This window comes from Haplochromis burtoni, unplaced genomic scaffold (genome assembly GCF_018398535.1).
Source record: "Haplochromis burtoni strain Fernald_Lab_line unplaced genomic scaffold, NCSU_Asbu1 Contig_298, whole genome shotgun sequence".
Classification (NCBI taxonomy): Eukaryota; Metazoa; Chordata; class Actinopteri; order Cichliformes; family Cichlidae; genus Haplochromis; species Haplochromis burtoni.
In genome coordinates this window covers 308425-328682 of record NW_024582659.1, presented here as the reverse complement: position 1 = coordinate 328682, position 20258 = coordinate 308425, and the positions used below count along the sequence as shown (strand labels likewise).

Sequence of the window (20258 nt, the reverse complement as noted above, 5' to 3'; positions counted from 1 at the left end):
TGGACCGGCCTTTAAGGTGTCGCGGATAAATACAACAAAATAAAACTAGTACCGGTACCGAAAAAAAGAAGATTTATTCATAACACACGTGAAAAGACCCAGGAAAACCGAGTAACGATAAAAACGATAACAAAATAACGCTGAAAACCGATAAAAACCCTGAAAACCATACATTTCACACCTGAACCTCAACTCGCGGCCCGGTACCAACCGACTCAACAGACCAATACAAAGTGGTGTACACGTGAGAAGTGGAACGAAAATCATACATGATTCCAAACATTTTTTACAAATAAATAACTGCAAAGTGGGGTGTGCGTAATTATTCAGCCCCTTTGGTCTGAGTGCAGTCAGTTGCCATAGACATTGCCTGATGAGTGCTAATGACTAAATAGAGTGCACCTGTGTGTAATCTAGATGTCAGTACAAATACAGCTGCTCTGTGACGGCCTCAGAGGTTGTCAAGAGAATATTGGGAGCACAACACCATGAAGTCCAAAGAACACACTGACAGTGTCAGGGATAAAGTTATTGAGAAATTTAAAGCAGGCTTAGGCTACAAAAAGATTTCCCAAAGCCTTGAACATCCCACGGAGCACTGTTCAAGCGATCATTCAGAAATGGAAGGAGTATGGCACAACTGTAAACTAGGGGTGCAACGATACACAAAATTCACGGTTCGGTTCGATACTTTGGTGTCACGGTTCGATATTTTTTCGATACAAAAAAATGTTCATGCCTTTTTAATTTGTCATTTATTAAATTTTCACGGCACATTCTGCACCACATCTCTGTGCGTTCATCATTTGTTTGAAGCCAGCTCACCTCCTGCAACTACTTTTCCGAGAATACGCGCTTCTTTTGTGGTTCGGACTCCTTCTGACATTTCTTTGGAGGTGGAGGAACATCACAGTAATTGCTTAAAGGAGCTTCTTCGACATCTTTAAGAGTTCTAAACAAATGTCTGTCCTCCTGAAAATCTTATGTACGCAAACACGCGTTGCAACTTCTTATCTTGTGCGCTTTTTTATTTTGACAGCGAATGCGCACCTGCGGACCACTTATGTGCAGCCCTGGTTATTTAGCTCGTCATATTGCAGCCACAGAAATTCTTTTGTCCATGAAACCATAAAGCTGCACTTTCTTTTTGCCTTATAGTCTGATTTGTCATAACTTTTCCGTTTTGTGGTAAGCTTTTCTTTGGCTGTCACTTCTTCACCCTGACCTGTCTTATTTGGCTCAGCAGAACTGAAATATATATCCTGCTGCTTTTACACACGCACTCACATAAGCTCAGCGATTCTCTGCGCGATCAACCTCTCACATGTTTAAGCTGCGGGAGATTTCACTTGTCATGTTTGCATAGTAAGCTAACGATTGATAAGACGATGTCAGAGGAATTGGTGCACAAATTATCAGTCACTCACAGATCAGTGCTGTCGCTCTCTATACACAGTTCGCGCGATTGCAAAGTGAAAGCAAAAAACAAGCGCAAATTCAAACGCGATTTCAATATGTCACATATTGACAGTGGCTCACCGATGCCAATGACATAATTACCCAGCTACATTTCTGAAAGAATGCAAAAGCATTGACATATATTTTTCCTTCCTGCGATAGCCCGACGGGCAGGCAGAGATAGATTTTGGTAACGACTGATCTGATTGAGGAATCACTCATTTTGGAAAAGAGAGTTTATTACAGAGAAATGGCTCTTTCCAAAATAAAAGCTATACTATCGCTTCTTCTGGGCTATATTCTCAGCAGCATATTAAACATATCAGGTCCCCATAAGGAGAATCATGTGCTAACGGCTGTCTAAATGACTCGGGTAAAGTTTGTAGCATGCTGCTTGTTGTTTTTGTCTGCTTCCACTTGTCTTTGCACTAGGATGATGTCGGCGTAAATGTGCAGTCATATTCGTTGTGTTCCCACTAGTGCTGTCAGCGTTAATCTCGTTGAAATGACGTTAACGCCACAACACGGCAAATCTCCGTTAACGAGCTACCCCGATCGCCGTGCTGGGGCTAGACGGCCAACACGTTAACGAGCTAACTGCGCTAACACACTAGTCCCACCCATGTAATTGAGCATTGCGTGGCACATCCAACATACTGTTTTACTTTAGTCCATGACCGCTTACCTTCAGGGTCATACGTCACATGAAAACCAAAATAATTCCAAACGCCAGATCTGAATGAGGGTGGGGGAGGTTCATTGCATTTGCAAAAGCTTCAACAAATGCTTATCTGACTTCATGAATGTTGACATCGCTGAGCATTGCGCCTGGTACAAGCTAGGATGTCTAATTAAACTTGTTCTCGACTACTCGCTAGGCTGACTGTCATGCGCCGATGCGCAAAGACATGACGTCTCGAGCTCAATGCAGATCATGGATAGGCTCAAAAGATACATCGTCAGAAGTGAAGTGATAAAATCAAAGTTATCAAATTGTAGCTGAACATCCCAAGCACTGTTCGAACGCGTTCATTCGATACGAATACGTTGCACACTGTAAACCTACCAAGACAAGGCCGTCCACCTAAACTCACAGGCCGAACAAGGAGAGCGCTGATCAGAAATGCAGCCAAGAGGCCCATGGTGACTCTGGACGAGCTGCAGAGATCTACAGCTCAGGTGGGGGAATCTGTCCATAGGACAACTATTAGTCGTGCACTGCACAAAGTTGGCCTTTATGGAAGAGTGGCAAGAAGAAAGCCATTGTTAACAGAAAACCATAAGAAGTCCCGTTTGCAGTTTGCAACAATGAAAATATTGTCGGGCATAAACCGGTCCGTGGTGCAAAAAAGGTTGGGGACCGCTCTAAACAGTTGATGCAGTATTTTTGTGAAACCCCTTTAATGTGACAAAATGTGGGAAAGTTCAAGGGGGCCGAATACTTTTGCAAGCCACTGTATATATGGATATAAAGGAAAACAGGAAGAGTTAACTATAACTGCCTCAAACCATGTTAACCAAGGTTAATAGCTACTCTTATAGCTATACTAAATACACTGCAAGACAGTCATTCATTAACCGAGGAACAAAAGAAAGAGTATAACTGCTAAACAGTTGACCTTAAGAGCAACTAGCCTTGAAACTCTTCAGGAGCTTTGCAATATTGTCACATCATAAAACAGAAAAAAAATGTTTTCTTGCTGGGATGTTTTATCTTCGGTTGAGCTTTTTAACCAGCTGTTTAAGGCCCTGCTTTTCCACCATGTAACTACTCTTCCTGTCATGTAGGGTACAGCTAACTAGCTCACATCTGTCCACTTATGTCTACTAATCAAGGTAGACTAAATCAGCTGTTTAATGTTGTTTCTAAACGAGATTTTCAAACATTGCTTCATATTCATAAATGAATGTGGGAAATAAATAAACTCTTAGGTTCTTCCCTCAGTCTCCCTCATGTCTCCTCTTGTGATCAGAGCTTTACATACAGTTGGGCCCATAGGTTTTTGTGGTTTGCACCCTGTATTAAACCCTTTGTGTTTGCATTCATGAAGGCGTCTCTTGATTTTAGACTTTCACAATGGCAAGCGAATGTTCTTGACTCAGCTAAGCGCTGGTTTTTCTAGACCTTGGAATTAATTTTGTCGTCTTGAACTTCATGATGTCATCTTTGGTCTTTTTGTTTCTGAGTTGGGCAGTGCATTTTTTCTTTTTAAGAATGCACCAGGTTACTGATTTGGATTTGGCCACTACTGAAGTTTTTTGGGGTTTTTTTTGTATCTCTGCTACGTTTGTTTTATTTTTCAACCTAGTAATTCTTTCTTTAACTTGCATGGGCACCTCTGAACAGCAGAACTCCATATCCTCGATTTGCTTAATTTGTTATGAAATAACAAAGGAACAGGTCTCCCCTGGCCATGAAACTGCTTGCCAGTGACATGAAACTGCGATTTGGGCGACAGTGCTTAAAAATGGCTGTACTCTAAACCAGCGGTCCCCAACCCCCGGGCCTCGGACCGGTACCGGTCCGTGAGTCGTTTGGTACCGGGCCGCGAGTTGAGGTTCAGGTGTGAAATGTATGGTTTTCAGGGTTTTTATCGGTTTTCAGCGTTATTTTGTTATCGTTTTTATCGTTTACTCGGTTTTCCTGGGTCTTTTCACGTGTGTTATGAATAAATTTTCTTTTTTTCGGTACTGGTACTAGTTTTATTTTGTTGTATTTATCCGCGACACCTTAAAGGCCGGTCCATGAAAATATTGTCGGGCATAAACCGGTCCGTGGTGCAAAAAAGGTTGGGGACCGCTCTAAACAGTTGATGCAGTATTTTTGTGAAACCCCTTTAAATGAAGGTGTATGAAGTTTGCACTTTTGTCACATTACAGGCCTGAAGCACAAAAATGGCTTGTAACACATTCCCAATTGTTTCAGTCTGCAGAAGCAAACAAAAGTAAAACCCTGACTCAGTTACAGATTGCATTGTGTGTTCAACTTATTGATCCATTAGCTTTGTGCAAGACCTTTCAGAGCATGATCACTGCTCATAAATTATTAAAGTCATTGCTTCAGTAAATAAATATCATATAAATAGGTGATCACAAACTGATATGTGTTACTCCTGTAACGGTGTTGATGTTTGTTTTCTCATTAAACAAATTGTGTACACATGTCTCAGAAAGGGAGCCAAGCTAATATTCACTTTTGTGCTATTAGTTTGGCAGTGGTTAATGTTTCTGTATTTTCATTATTTACTAAAGCGCAGGGAAGATAATCAAAGTAATAGAATACAAATGCTGATTTTAAACAAACAAAAAACCGAGAGAAACAATTTTGTTGTGGTAAATTTGTCTCTTCGCAGCTGCTCTTGTGTATAAACATGAGTGCTTTTAGGTTTCGTCTCCAGTCCAAAAATCCACTTGGCAGATACATTGTTGGACCTAGCTGAATTTTATAATCCACTAGGCACGGTGGCAGACAGGCAAAGTTGGTTTCCAGCTGTCAATGGCTGATATGAATAACTGCTTTTTAATGGGAGGTACTGAGCTGGGAGCTGTAGACTGTGGCTCACAAAGCATGGCTTGGTTTTTTTTAGAGGCCATGATATTGTCTGTATAATAGTACAGCCACCCAGGAGGCTGTTTTCTGTGGTGAAGCTGGGCCATGATGTTCACCATTTACCTAAAATGATCCTGCATTAAAAAATGAGATAACAAAACTTAGATATCTCTAATTTATTCATTGCAGTCTGTTTGGTTATACTGCGTCTATCCTGTTTGTCCAGTTTGTTGGCATATAACTTTTTCTAGGTTTTACTCGCTGTAGAGCAGCAATAATTAGGTGGTTATTTCATTAGATGATGAACAGAAAATGGATCATCAGTGCTTTGGTAACAGTTTTAGTCTTTTCTGTGGAAATACCACTTATTAAGCTAAAACCTGATGATGATTTTGTTGCTTAACAGAAGAAATAAATGATTGCTAAAAAGAGATCATTACAGCTAATTATATGTAGTGCTTCTAATGCTTTTTTAACATCTAGCAGTGCATACTGACATTCAGATGTGCACATAGAAACATGATATATATATAAGTGCATTTATATGTGAGATAAATGCACACTTTTTTAATAGTTTTCAAAAATACTGTTTATATGGTGCTTCTCTGTAAATCTTTGCAATATTGCAACATTTCTAAGGACTTTGTGGTAGGTCTTGAGTTGTAGCTGATGACGTTACTTCTGTTCTGCTCTCACTTTGCATAGTTTTCTTGCATACTTTGCAAAGTATTCAGCTCTTTTGGATGTTGTTGAAGTTGCTCCTTTTTTTTTCTGTATTTAATCATCATCAGAGGCTGATGATGTGGCTCTTGTGCTGTTGTTGTAGGTGCATAGGTATGTAAACATGTGCCATCCCTATGTCACTGACACAAAGATATGATGCTTTTATATCACGTGAAAATTTTATATCTGCGTTATAGCAGATGCTATGATATGGCACGTTCCTTGTAGCCTGAGCAAGTCTGGCATAAAGAACCAGTTTTCTGCCTGTAGCAGGGTGTTGTTACAGTGCCCCCCCAAGCTGAGACAACCTGTAAGAAAACAAAACAGGAAGGGCTGGGGCATGTTGGCTTGATGATATAAAATATCATAGTAAAGCCAATACAAAAGTGCTTTAAACCGGCCTTATTTTCAATGGCCAGCAGGGGCAACACCTGTGTATAATGTTTGTATGGAAATCTATGGGAAAATCAGCCCTCTTGTGCCTTACTTTTCTGACCCAAGTTAATACTTTGCTGTTTGATTTCATGGGTCAAGTCATGGGGATTAAAACATCAAATTAAATTAGGCAATTATGGACATTTTTTGGAGTCAGCGGGATTATCCAGGGTATGCTCATTGGATGTCCACTCTGCTGATCCACCCTCAATCCTCACATTTGGTCAAAGCACCAAAAATGGCAGTAGTGTAAACACACAGCTTTTCAGATGAAGTGTTGGTGGTTTATCAAATAAAACATTTCTGCACATGAAATTAAGAACAAACTTGACTTTATAATCCTTAAATATATGTTTTTGCCTTTTAAGGTGGGGCCATCAGTAGAGCTGTCTGAAGCAATGGTGACGTTCGCTACACATCCAGATCCCACAGTAAGGCAAGCATTTTTGGCCGACAGCGTGATCAACCCATCAGTAGGCGTGCACAAAGGAATAAAGTACGCCAGCTGGTCTCCGTTGGGTTGTGACTCGAGTGGACGCTGCTTGCTCGCTTGCCTAACGCTTGACCACAGACTTACCATTCATAACAGCCACAAGCGTCTTGAGTGGAACACGCTAGTTGATCTTACTAAAAAGTACAGCGAGAGGCTAAAAGAGCGGAATTATGCCAGAAAGGATGACAAGCTGCCGCAGACTAACCTACAGGACTTTGACGAGCTGCAGCGGCGTTTCCGTATGCAGACGCCACTGAGAATGGAGTGGTCGAGTATTTACACGATTAAACAGGTTCAGCCGGACAACACGGGCGTAGACTTAGAGATGGTCCTCCTCGCTGTCTTGATGGAAAACGGTGACCTCGTCTTGTGGAAGTTTGTGTTGCCTTTTACGGATGGGGCAGATGTCACGTTTTATGACATCATCGAATCAGGCGTGACCAGACCAAGTGACTTAGCGTGGTGGGAGTATGAAAACGCAGATCGTCGCATGAGCGGCCTGATCGTCGGCAGTGAGGTGGGACCCGTCAAGATCATGCCAGTCAGCCTGTCGGGAGTGAAGGGGTATTTCACCCTCCGACACCCCGTCATCCTGTGGAAGGAGTGCGATGAAATCGCTGTTGAAAACCTCAAATGTGTCCCAATGATCCACCCGATACATAAATCCAGCTGCAGCCTCATCGTCGCATCACGTGGCTGCTACGTCTTTTGGTGTTTACTTGTGATTTCCCCAGCTGGACTAAATGTACACAACTCTCACGTGGCTGGGCTGCACTCCCTTCCTGTAGTCTCCCTAGCGGTCAGTCAACAAGGTGTCGCGGTGTACACTTGTTCCACAGACGGGTGGATTAAAAAGCTGACGCCAACTTTTACAGAGAGCACTTTAATATTTAAGCAGGAGGAAATGATGCGACCAGAGAACCTCACGGGGAGGAGGATACACGGGATTGCAGTGAGCCGCAACGGAGCATATATTGCACTTGTCAGCACGCAAGGTATGGTTGATGGCTATCATCCAGTTAACAGGACTTACCAGGTTCACTTTGTGACCTTAAAAACTCCAGAAGCTGCAGCAGCGTTGTTGCTCAGGTCTCCTACGCAGAACTTGTATAAAATGGCCGACCTGCTCGACCTGGTGAGGTGGCAGATTTTGAAAAACAAGTCCATCCCTGCATCACTGCAGGACGAGCTCGATCAAAAGATCCGGGAAGCGGACTCGCCTTACTTGTGGCGGTTCAAGCTCTTTTTGGTGCGAATACTTCACCAGTCACTGCAGTCACCTAACACAGAAAACAACTGGAAACCTGCAAAAGAGGGAAGCAAGGTGTTCATAAGAGATGAGGAAGAGGAGGATGGAGAAGACAAAGAAGGTGCTGTGAAAGAGGAAGGTGAGCCCGGAGGAGAAAAACTGGAGAAGGAGGAAAATCAGGAGGAGCAAAGGGCAGAGGTACAGGCTTGGATGAACACCGTAGAGACTCACTTGATGAGAGAAAACATGAAGAAGGTGTTAGGGGTGGTGTACCTCAATACCTGGCTAGCAGAGAACATTAGCATACCCACCTGTGGCCTGGTGGAGTATCTCTCTAAAGACACCAACGACAGAGCATCAGAGGTAATGACTCGCATGTTATTTTTTTCTACTTAAGACACCACTGCACGTTCTTTTGGTTTGGTTTACCTGAATACAGCGCTGTAAAAAGTATTTGAAAAGCTTAAATGTTTCAGATCATTTAAAAAATGTTAGTAGTAGTCAAAGGAAGGAGTTTTTACATGATCATTTGAAAAGAACCTGTAGATTATAGAAACAAATTCAATGACATCTATCACTCTGGACAGTGTTACAAAACCATTTCTTAGGCTTTGGGGACTCCAGTGAACCACGGTGAGAGCAATGATCCACAAATGAGGAAAATTTGGAACAGTAGTAAACCTTCCCAGGAGTGGCCGGCCTACTAAAACATTTCATCAAAGACTCATCCAGGAAGTCACAAAAGAACCTAGAACAGCATCTAAAGAACTGCAGACCCCAATTACTTCTGTTGTTGCTTCATGACCCAGAAAATCCAATCCAAGCACCTCAATCCAATTGAGGTGCTTTGGCACGCCCATAAACAGGCCACCCGAGCTTGAAAACCCTTCAGTGCGGGTTGATTACAAAGAATAGTTGGCTAAGAATTCACTAAACTCATTACCAGTTTTCGTCGTGATGCATTCTCAATCATCCAGGTAAGTAAATTTCCAAAGATTGATGCAGCAACAACTCCACCTCATTGTTAGTCCATTTAAAAAAACTCTGTGCGTTTCCTCGACGTTTTGCCGCGACGTTTGAAAGAGCCGGAAAGTAAATAAACGGCAGACAGAAATGAGGCAGGCCGAATCGTCTTGTGTTTCACGCATGCGCAGTACTGGAACGTAAGCGTTTTCGGCCGTTTCAATGTGGACGCGCAACTCTGTGAAAACGACTGAAAACGCTAGTGTGGACGCGGAGCGTTTTCAGACAAAAACGCCGTTTTCAAATATTTCCGGGCTAGTGTGGACGTAGCCTCAGCTGACTGCAGGTTTCCTCAATTTTATAAACAGTACATTTGCATAATGACTGAAACCAGCCCATTACCAGTTATTGCAAATGTTTGATTGCAGTTACAATGGTTGTCAAGGGTGGCGCAACCAGGTAAGTTTAGGGGGCTACTTTTTCCAAGAGGGTTTGGTAATTTTCTAACTTTTGTATTTACTCAGGTTTTGTTTATCTGAAACATGCAAGTCTGGCAAATATGTAGGAGGGGGATACTTGTTAGATGTAAGGCTGCAGTGGAAGAAACTTCTTTGACTTCTTTGCCTCCGCTATACAAGTTGGGAATGATTGCATTGGTTGCTTTAATTCAGACCCTTTGGTCCTGCATGCTTTGTCCTTCAGGTCCTGATTGGCCACATCAAGAATAAGATGAACAAGCAGACGTTCTCGGAGCGCTGCAGCCTGTGTCAGGATGTGCTGCCCTTCACAGACCACAAACAAACCATGTGTAAAAATGGACACATGTGGCTCAGGTACGCACAAAATTCTTGAACAACTTTAGAAACTTAAAACGTCTAAGGATGGTTGTTTTTCTTAGCTTTAGCCTGACAGGATGAGTAGGTGCACCGTTGGTTCAGATGCCACAGCTGAGCCTGAGCGTTGGGACATGAATTGAATCTCAATGCCGAACGCCTTCTTTGACGGTTTATTTATCTTCTCGGAGCAGTAATCAAGGCTCCTTCCTTCTGATATTTACCCATGCAGCACTCTCATCGTCTCATAAATATCGTCTGTCAAACATTTCTCCTGCCTGCTCTCTAGCTTGAACGTGGTGCCTCTGGTGGGCACTGAGGGGAAATCTGTGCCCGTCAGCTGCACCTCAGCACTGTTTCTGCTCTACTTTTATAATGCGTATATGTGTGTGTGTGTGTGTGACTGTCCCTGGCAGCCAGCTCTCTAATGTATTTCTTTCGGTCTCCTCCAGGTGTGCGTTGTCATACCAGGCCTGCCAGACGCTGACGTTCAGACGGTGCCTCCTGCTGGATAGCATCGCCAGACTGCCAGAGCCTGAGGGTAAGCGCCACTTTCCATCTCCCTCCACCTCCATTTCACAGTCGCGCTCTCGATCAGCCGTCTCCTCCTGTCACCTTCAACATCAGCCTCTGCCGCTCGGATCAATGCTCGACATGTTGGATGACTGAGCCACACAAACATAATACTTATTAACTGTGACTGATTGCAGAAATTAGCACAGCGTCTTTTCTTTCTTTTTAGCCAGTGTGCCTTTGTATTTTCTTATAAGGCAAGAGTTGAGTTACTGGTCACAAAGCTCAGTCTTGTCACTTTCTCGGCTAGGACTTGAAATGTGTAGCTGGGGAATTCTGAATGCTGGAGCGGGAGTAAGTGATCTTTGCATGACTTCTTTAAGGTCGGTCAGCTCAGTAGGAGGGTAGAAATGTGCACTGACATGCACGTGCAACAATGCAATTAACAGAATGGGTGACTACTTTTTTTCTTTTTGCTTGTGCTTGTGAATTACTGAAGGGGTTAATACTTTGATACTCAGGGGAGAAAAAAACAAAACTATCCGAGATTCCAGTGAGGAGGAGACACGTTAGTCCTGATTTCTTAAGTAAACGATAACCTGGATTAGAAAAACCTGTTGGCAGTGGAAAGCTGATTTCCACTGCCATGTGTACAGTTAGATGGATTTCTAATCAGCCTGTTCACAACAGACTGTAAACAGAAACACAGGTGTGACAGCAGAGCTGCGGGATGAAAGAGGAGATGAATGCATTACATACATCATTACTATATAATGCATGTAAACATGTTTTCTGATTGCCTTTATATCTGAAATAATGATTGCATTCTGTTTCCTCATAAAAGTCCTAAAGGAAAGAATTAAGTTTACAAAAGCCTTAAGTATTGTCTCGAGCCCGCAGTCGACTGTGCAGGCAAGCCAGCAAAGGTTTCTGTATCAGTCTGGGGGTGTCCCGACCACAGTGACATTGCTGACTGCTGCTCACTCATTAGGTACGAGCTCTACATCGATTCTGATAAGGAGTCATTACAGTACACAATTGTAACATTAGAATTTAGGATTTAAATATACTGCTTAAACATGGGGGAATTGTACTGTATGCTAACAAATAATTGTTATCTTTATAATTGTTTTCCTCATACCATACGTTCCTCATACCTTCTTTATATTTTGACCATTACAGTAATAATTTGCATTCTTTTAATGGTCTTAAAAAGCCTGAAACGCAGAAAGCCTCGGTGAGTCTGTGGAACGTTTATTGCATCTAAGTAATCTGATTATCAGACGTTTACTATTTACTCAAACTGATTAAGAAGATTTCTGTCTGTTGTCATTGTGTCCAGTATTTCAGTTTCTTTAATTGGATTTGGGGAAAGTATGATTTGCTTCACATTAAATGTAGGAAACCCTCTTACATATTTATGTTCGGATATATTTGTAAGTTAGAGATCTTTGCTCTGCATTGGTTTTACAGTACATGTCTCTATGACATGTAATGTACACATCATCATAATAGCCTATAAATGGGTGGAGGTAAGCTCAATAATGATACAAATGAGAAAAAAATATATTATTCTACATAAACACAGAAGTGGGAAAAGAGCAGGCTCTGTGGTCCTGCAGGGGGAAAAATGATCTCAGGTCTTTATCAAACCTGCCTGAGGGGCAGCTCTGCTGGTCATCCCAGCCTATCTGAGCTAATGAGTGACAGGTCTGTGCAGTTGTGGCATCTGTCAAAATCAGCATCACCCCCCACTTGTCTAAAAACATCTTTAGGATGTTTGCCTTCTTTATAGTTCCTATTTTACTATTTTTATTATTATCACAGCAGTTTCTGTTTGGAATAAAAACCCTTTTATACATGAAATTCTTAAAAACAATTTAGAAGCTCTATGTCTGACAGCAAAAGACAAAACAACCTACATTAATATTAAATATATGGCATTAAATAATTAGAGATAAACAAACCAGCCATGTTGCCATCTTGAATATGCCCGAGACACTACAGTCTGTGCAGCAGACAGGAGGCCGTTTCCCCCGCTGAGCCACTGCACATCATGTCTGTGAGATTTAACTTTAGTCGTGGGTGTTTTGGGATCACAACGAAGAATTTTCTTTTCCCCTAAGTCCTGCCTCACTGATGAGTGTGAGATAATGCACTTTCACAGTAAACTTCCTAATTTAGTCATTTCTTATCTCTCACATACTTCATTAGAAAGCCCTGTTCTATACTTCTACGTCAATAGCAAGCATGAGGTTAAAATTAGTTTTTTCAGTATTGTACAGTGGGATAAATAAAATTTTTAACCCGTTTTATTCATTGTGGGTTAATTTACTCAAGCATAGATGTTTTTGTTTAACCAGTGGTCAAAAACTCTGACAAATGTTATAGATGTTTTAGAAAAGTAAGCCGTTTCCTTCGCATTACTTCTGGCAAATGTTGGAAGACAATGCAGACTGACCATCGCTTACACTTGTCCTGTCTTGCGTGTAGAAAGCAGCAGGAGAGAAGCATGCTCTCATTACAGGAAGCGCTTAGTTTGTCAGACCAGTGTGTGCAAGGGGCGGCTCACTTAATTGTGGTGTGTCGTGAAAAGTTTAGGGCTAAGTTTGTTAATTTTTCATCCATATTTTCTCACCTGAATTTTTCTTTTTGGTGCTTTAGTATTAGACTATGCATGCACACTAACAATGAATTGTAATGTATTTTAATTCATGTAAATGACACTGAATAACAACTGTAAATGTGCAGGATAAAGCTTCAGCTTAATGTATGCGTACTTTTATATAACGTATTAGAATAGGCCGGCCTCCCAGTACCAGTAATGAAGACTCAACAAAACACAAATAAAAATGTAGAGTTCACAAACAATAGTGATCATACCCCAGTTTTGAATGCTCAGCATATAAAAATGGTTATTACATAATTATTAAATATGTTTGCGTTCCATTGCAGTCCATTTTTACTGTATCTCATCACCTACTTCTCCCCATCTTTTGATATCAAACCTTTTCTTTCTTTGTCTGAACTACAGTTCGTGTCTCGAGGGCACAACACATTACCTCGGCTGTTCCAGCTCAAACTTCACTTGTATACTTACTTACTAAAAATGTTTATTATTTAGCCACATCCTTTTCTTAGGAATGGTGTGCACTATTGATTGTCCCACTTTTATTGCTTTAGTGGACAAGAACATTATCGATTTTTGTGTTTCTTATATAGAGAAAAGGGCACTACGCAGATTGCAAATAACGAGAGTACGACTGTGTTTGTAGAATGAGCCTGTAACATATGCATGGCAGTGAGAACAAATTGGCCAGTGTGCGCATTTAATGAATCCAGTGGTAAGTTTGCACATGCCCTTATTTTGTGCTCAATTGTATACTCGTAGTGCTTAATGAGGCCATTTTTTTTGGGGGGGGGCTTAAATTGTACTCCTGTCACCCTTCAAAGTCTCTGATATTAATACATACATAACCACATTAAATGAATTTGTTGTTCGTAATCTTGAGCACAAACAGAAGTTGTTTTGTTTCCCCACAGATCCAGAGTGGATAAAGAAGATACTGCAGGCACCCTGCACGCTCTGCGACTCGCCGATGATCTAGAGCTAAACGATCATTAAAACCTCAGGGCTTCCCCGCGACCTTCAGAGCTCGCCGCTCTGACACCGGGTCCAATCTTGTCAGACATCACTGCTTTTTTCTTTCTTAATTTGATATATTTTGTTCATGTTTTTATTACTTTATACTGGTATGTTAAAAGAGCAAATAAAACGCTTTGAATATTTGTTGAAACTCTTATTTCACTCCAGTTACAAAGTGTGCAGTGTGTGCTTCCTGCCTCTAAAGTTTTAAATTAATATTTTACGGAGGTAAAACATTTTGGAGTCAAACTTTACACATTTCTTTATTTTCCACCCCTCATCTAAAGCGAATTCCCACTCAGAGCAGTGTTTGGACAGAGATGCTCAGAAACAAAGTTTAAAATGTGGTTATATGTGGAGGTTTTTATTATTCAGTAGGACTTCAGGGCGCCATAAATAAGCTCCCTCATTTTCCTCATGTTGACTCTATTTCCAAACCTTTGGTGTAGTTTTTATTGCAAGTAAGTGGAACTTACTCTGCGAGTCCTATTTTAGTGGGTTTTTTCTTCTTCTCCTTTTTTTTTTTTTTTTTTTTGAGTGCAACAAATAATACACTCTGAATAATACATACTCTGGAAGAAACTCAACATACCTACTTTAATTGGCACTGTAAAACAATTTCCAAGCTCTGGGAGGAGGAGATGGAGGGTGGTGGTGCTCAGTCATTCTCTCAGATGAGGACTTCCGCTAATGTAAACGTAGAAGAGAAGAAGCAGCGAGGCAGATGAGATGAGCAAGAGGCAGGAAGAAAGCAAAAAGTGTGCTTAAAAACCCAGCGTGTCCCTCCCACGGGAGCCCGTTGTAATGAGATTCAGCAGTAATGAGGGACAGAACATGGCGCCAGATGTGATTCTAATTCTAATCAAGGACGGGAGGGTGGAGGTGATGGAGACGGGGGGTGTTAGGATAGAGAGCATATTGTTAAATACAATTAACCCTTTTTTCATATTTGGAGAGAACAAGGGCTGCAGGGTGGGGTTACAGGCTCAGCAGCGTGTTATCTGGCCCTCCTCCTTGTTGTGGAGACATGGAGGTCGGCTGCTGGTGATCAAAGAGGAAGCCGGAGCTGAGAGACCAGGCCGGCAGCAGAGCCTCTTCTCCACTGCGGCCTTACATCTCCAGGTCCGACAGGGGCGGGGTTGGGGCTGCCCTTCCTCTGGTGTCACCAGAGATGATAGCCTGCCCCCGGGCAAGGAGAGAGGAGGCAGCTCTGCTCCAAACTCTCGGGAGCTCATGAAAGGGAAGCTTTTTACTTTATTTTCCTAAGCCCACATTTCTCAGTTCAGTGGTGGCATTTATTGGCCCAAGACTCAGAAGACTCAGCGCATCGGTAGAAAAAGGAGTGTCTCCCGTTTTGCTTGAAATTGAATCGCTTATCACATTATCCTGTGCAGTGCTGCAGGAGATGCCCTGGACTATTGTATGATTAGTTTGCTTTTAAGCTGCATAAGGCAGTCCTTTTTTAAATGAACAGTGCCAAGGCTAATAAAGAACACAACTAGAACTCTCTTTAACTTCTGATGTGGCTTCTACAGTACTCCTCCTGAGGTCCACAAAGGGTTAAATGTTATTCCCGTGCTTTTACCCACAGATTTCCTTCCCTCGCCTCTGCTCTGTCCCAAAAAAATATAAGAACAGTCTTAAAAGTTTCTAAATTGATTAAACGAACGTGTCTGCAGACTACAACAGAGTGCAAAACGTGCACAAATGACTACTGAGAAAATATATAAATGTAATGACACTGTGAAGTTTTCTTCTGAAATTTGAAAGAAATCCTGCAGACCATGTGGATGCAGATCATTTTTATTTATTTTATAAACACAAATGACAAAACTCTCAATAAGGATTGCTCAGTTTTGACTGATTTTAAACAAGTCCATTTATTAGTCTTTTTCTGGCCCTTTTATCTACATCTTCTCTTCTTCATCAGTTTGTTTCAAACCATTGTTTATTTCCCTGTGATGTCCTTTGTGATTTGTTTGTTTTTTAAATGTCAGACACACATAAAAGACACACCGTTTGCGTGTTTTTACACTTTTTTTTGATGTAAGGTATGATGCGGGTTGCACCACTCAGCGTGATACGGCATTCCCCGGTGGAACTGATAAGCGCACTTTCCAACTTTTAAGCAACATGTAAAAAAAAAACACGTGAAAGAAAAAGTTATATTATTCATTCCAAGTGGAGCTTTGTGCTTTTCCACATTTGTTGTTATATTAAACATTTTCTGAAGAGTCAAGGAATTATGAGCCAAAAGCCCAGACTTCAGACTGCTCTGTATGCTCAGTTTCAAGCTGATCTTTCTCCTCTTGCCCCACAATGATGTCAGTGAGAGGGAATATTCAGATATTTCAGATACAACACTTAAGCCCCACCCACCTCTTAGGAATGGTTATCCAGGGTGCGATCACAGGCTAATGACTCTTTAATTAAGTTAGCCAGTGAGCTTGCAACATGCTTGGATTCACAGTCTGGTCTGAAACAGCAAAGATGGTGCCGTGAGAACATTCAGCTCAAGGTTTCAAGAGACTTCATTTACCATTAGGTGGCGTCACAGTGGCTAGTTTTATAGTCTTCTATATAAGCTGTGGTTTTCATAGTTGATCAACTGAGGGGCTGTGCCAAGGCTCAATGTAAGGTGTATTCAAAGGTACTTTTGAATTTTGTATAATCCAAAGCTGGTGTAAAAATTTGGAGCAGAGGACAAAAATTTGCTGCTATATTTGCGCAGCTGCTGTCCTTTCTAGCGTCTCTTTTCACACTGCAGTAAGAATAGGATGGCAACCTCCAACTGACCAGGAAAAACAGTGGTTGGAGAGTGATTGCATTACTTTTTTTTTTTTTGCTGTCTCCATCAAATAAAGAAAAAAAGAAACATGCGTTGTTAAGGTTTATGTTAATAGCTATTAGGTTTATCAAAAACAGTTAGCAGACTGACTTTGTCTTATCGCTATATTGACGCACCAAGTTGGTTTAAAGACTGCAATTGACTGCAAGAGGTTGCAGACCTGTTTCCTGTTGTTAAAGTGATGATTTTAGAGGTAAGAATTTTCAAGCTGATTGCAAACTTGCAATGATTTTGGTTGTACTGCAGTCTGTAGTGTTTTCCCCTGGTGTGACTGTAGCCTAAGTTAAAGTAACTCAAAGCCTCGTATTTAGCTTTTCATTAGATCCGACTGTGGTAGGTTTGCAGTATGCGGTGCCTTCTTGGCAGTCAGGTTTCTTTTTATCAGCCTGGGGATTTGTTGCTCGTTGTCGTGTTTGTCAAGTGCAAGTGGCTCCTCAGGTTGTAATGTTCCTGTCACTGATAGGTGGAGACCAGCGCTGTTAGAGGTTAGCTGTGTTTGGTTGATCCTCCTCCTGCTTTAATATAATAATCCGTCAAAGAGCATCTCCACTAGTAATTACCTGCTTCCCCTCCCTTTCTCTCCCAGTGTCTTTGCTCTCAAGACTTCAAACAGGGGATTTTTCTCTTTGCATACAATATTTATATCCTTTATGTCAGTGGCTGGAAGGCATAAAACATTCATGGCACCTTTTCACACCTTAATTTCATGTGATATTCCTTTTGTTTTGTTTAGAATAGATTTCCAACATGAGTCCCAGTGTATTCTCGAGAGAGTATCGATTTGTTTTGTTGCTTCAGAATTCTCCAATTTAAACCGCAGAACATGGCAGATACTTTACTGCCTTAGACATGTGATTGCATCGCCTGTTGGGATCACAACACTGTGTCTGTTGATGATTTTTTTTTAACATTTTGTTCAGGAGGAGTTGATGATAGGGTTGGGTAGTATTAAAGTGTCGATTTTTCTGTAGTATTAATCCAAGACTGCATTATTGTAATGCGAGGAAGCACCTTGATGTCCAACATCAGAATAGTGCAAGAAAAAAACAACATCTTTCTTCATTTGCTGTATATTGCAAGTACATTGTAACATTGATTTTGTCTATTTTGGTTTAGTCCGCATCAGCATGCTTTGGTGGTTCTTCGGTGATATGTAGAGCTTTGTTGTAGCTGTGTACTGCACTGGGGCCAGGGCCAAAAATGTGGAACAAGTTATAATGTTGGTTACTCTTATTGTTTTATTTATTTTGGCCTGTTAGCTTATGCTTACCTCAAATGTCGGACCAGTAAGTGATGTCCCACTTGACTTGACCGCATTCCAGTAGTACAAGTAACAAAAACAGGTTTTGTTTTGCTGACTAAGAAGGCAGAGCTATTTATCTTGGGTTTTTTTGCTCTTTAAAACACCTCTGCACCACATTCACTGATGGAGCCTGGTCAGTGTTCACAGACACTGCAGGAAGACTTGGAAGTTTTACTACAATTTACGCTCACTGCTGCCATCTTGGATTAAGAAGTCAGGGATGGTGGTTGGTGTGACATTCTGAATGGAAAGAACAACTCGGGAGGAAAGTATTTCATCTGAAAATTCCATCTTAGAACTTGGGATTTCCAACTTCCCACTTCAAATGGAAGACAGAAAACCTATTTCTTGTGAAGAAAAAACAAGTGTTAAAAACAATGAAAACTGTTCCCTGTAGCCATTGTCTGTACATTGTAGTTCTTGTTCTTGATTCCACACATCGTATTAACAGCATCAGGCAGTGTACTGTTGGCTCTTTGGTTGGTGAGCTCCCTAGTAGGGTTGTACTAATCGAGATCGATGATGATCAGAGTGACTGGGGACAACTTCCGGGGCAAAATCTTCCCAGTAATACATTAATGCAGTGATATAACAATTGTAGCCCATGACCTGTAGTTTGCATGGAAGACACCGACTTGTCTACAAACACTTTCTAAGTACTGGCAGTGTCTTTTTCCTTATTGACTGATGGAAGCCAGATAGTCATGGATGGATTTCTATGCCTCTGTGATTATTAACCCTGAATTGTCAAACAAGTTAATATTAGTGGTAACATGTCTGCAAAACCTCTAAAATGTACTTTTGAGGGAGCCAACTGCCCAAATGCCACAGGCCTAGCAACATTTTTTTTTCATTTGACTAAGTCTCTTTATGTTCTTTTGAACAGTTTGTTACATTTTTTTGGTATAGTTTTTCTCTGTGTGTGTTTTTGTTTTTTATTCAAATCCAGCGTGAGCTGCTGTGTTTGCCTGGTAATCACTGCAAACCAAATGTACTTCCTCTACCACTTCTCCTGCCAGCTTATAGAAGGGCACTATGAAGAGTGAAGTAAAGACAATTAAGCCACTTTATACATAAAAACAAGCTGAACAACAAGCAAAACTATAAAGCTAAAAAATAAAAAGGAAGGCAAGTGTGACTTAATACTGTTTTATCTGTTCAGCTGATATCTACCCGCTTACATTCATTAATTATGGTAGGCTAAATTATGCATCATTCTAGGTGAACAAAGCTTTCCTGCAGGTGTGTTCTTTCTCTTGGTGTCCATTTGTGTGCTCCACTGTCACCAGCTCTAGTGAGAAAGCTGTTTTGAGCCACACGTTGTGCATTATGTCGCATGGATAACGCTACCTTAATGGATGCATTTTAATTACTCCCCCAGCCCCATCTCAGTGCTGATTTTATTGGTGATCACAGAGGGAGACAACAGGACAATTGGACTATGGAACAGATTACCCAACACTACTGCATGCCAAGTATGCCTAGGGTTTCTGTAGGTCCTATTCTCATAATCCCTCTTTCTCCATGTATGACAGTGAATCAAACTTCAAATATTCATAATTGAATTCACTCCTTTGATTGGCCAGCCCCATCTGACAAATCTTCCTTCTCTTTTCTTCTATATTTACTTTATTTACATATCATTCAGACAGGAAGCAGATAGTCCCTGAGCTGTGAAATAAACATGGCTGTCTATAGAGTTTGGGCCCAGAAATACATCACAATAAACACTTTGGCACAGCAACAATCCAGAGCTGCATCTGACTCCCTTACACCCCCATGAGGCTCTCCTCTCTTCTGTTTCTAAAGTCTTATAAACTGAGCCGCATCCCCCCCAAACTTGTCAGTGCTAATGAAGTCAGTATGCAAGGTTGTCTTCTGCTTTCTCCGAGCTGATGGAGTGAACACGGCTGTCTAACTACCCCCCACGCACTCCCTGGGGAAGCTGGAGGGGGGGAGGGGGAATGCAAGCAGGGAGGGCAGTGACCCGAGACCAGCCGTGAGGCTGTGTGAGGAGGATAGAGGGGGGAGGTTGCATGTCCATCATTAGAGTCACTATTTGTTCGAGGCTTTGAGAGCACCGAAGTGGAACTAATACTGAACAGCAGAACGGACACGGAGAGGGAGGGCCACTTTTTACTGCTACATTAATTAAGCTCATTCTCAACATGTTCCCCATCTCCTCTTGTTCTGCGGTAATTAAGTGGAGGGGCTGCATTGAGTGTGTGGTTGGTTTAACCTTTT

The 20258-nt window shown here is 41.5% G+C and overlaps 1 protein-coding gene across 2 annotated transcripts in view; it reads left to right on the top strand.

Annotated features, from left to right (window-relative positions):
* The window catches only part of gtf3c4 (general transcription factor IIIC, polypeptide 4), an 18863-nt gene extending 4486 nt beyond the window's left edge, over positions 1-14377 (top strand). The window contains exons 2-5 of one of the 2 annotated variants that reach the window (XM_005941363.3): positions 6535-8271; positions 9574-9704; positions 10157-10245; positions 13761-14377. In XM_005941363.3, the coding sequence (XP_005941425.1) occupies positions 6535-8271; positions 9574-9704; positions 10157-10245; positions 13761-13825 (2022 nt within the window). In that variant the 3' untranslated portion in view covers positions 13826-14377. The other variant, XM_042228040.1, reaches the window with a different exon arrangement.
* The last annotated feature ends 5881 nt before the right edge of the window (positions 14378-20258 follow it).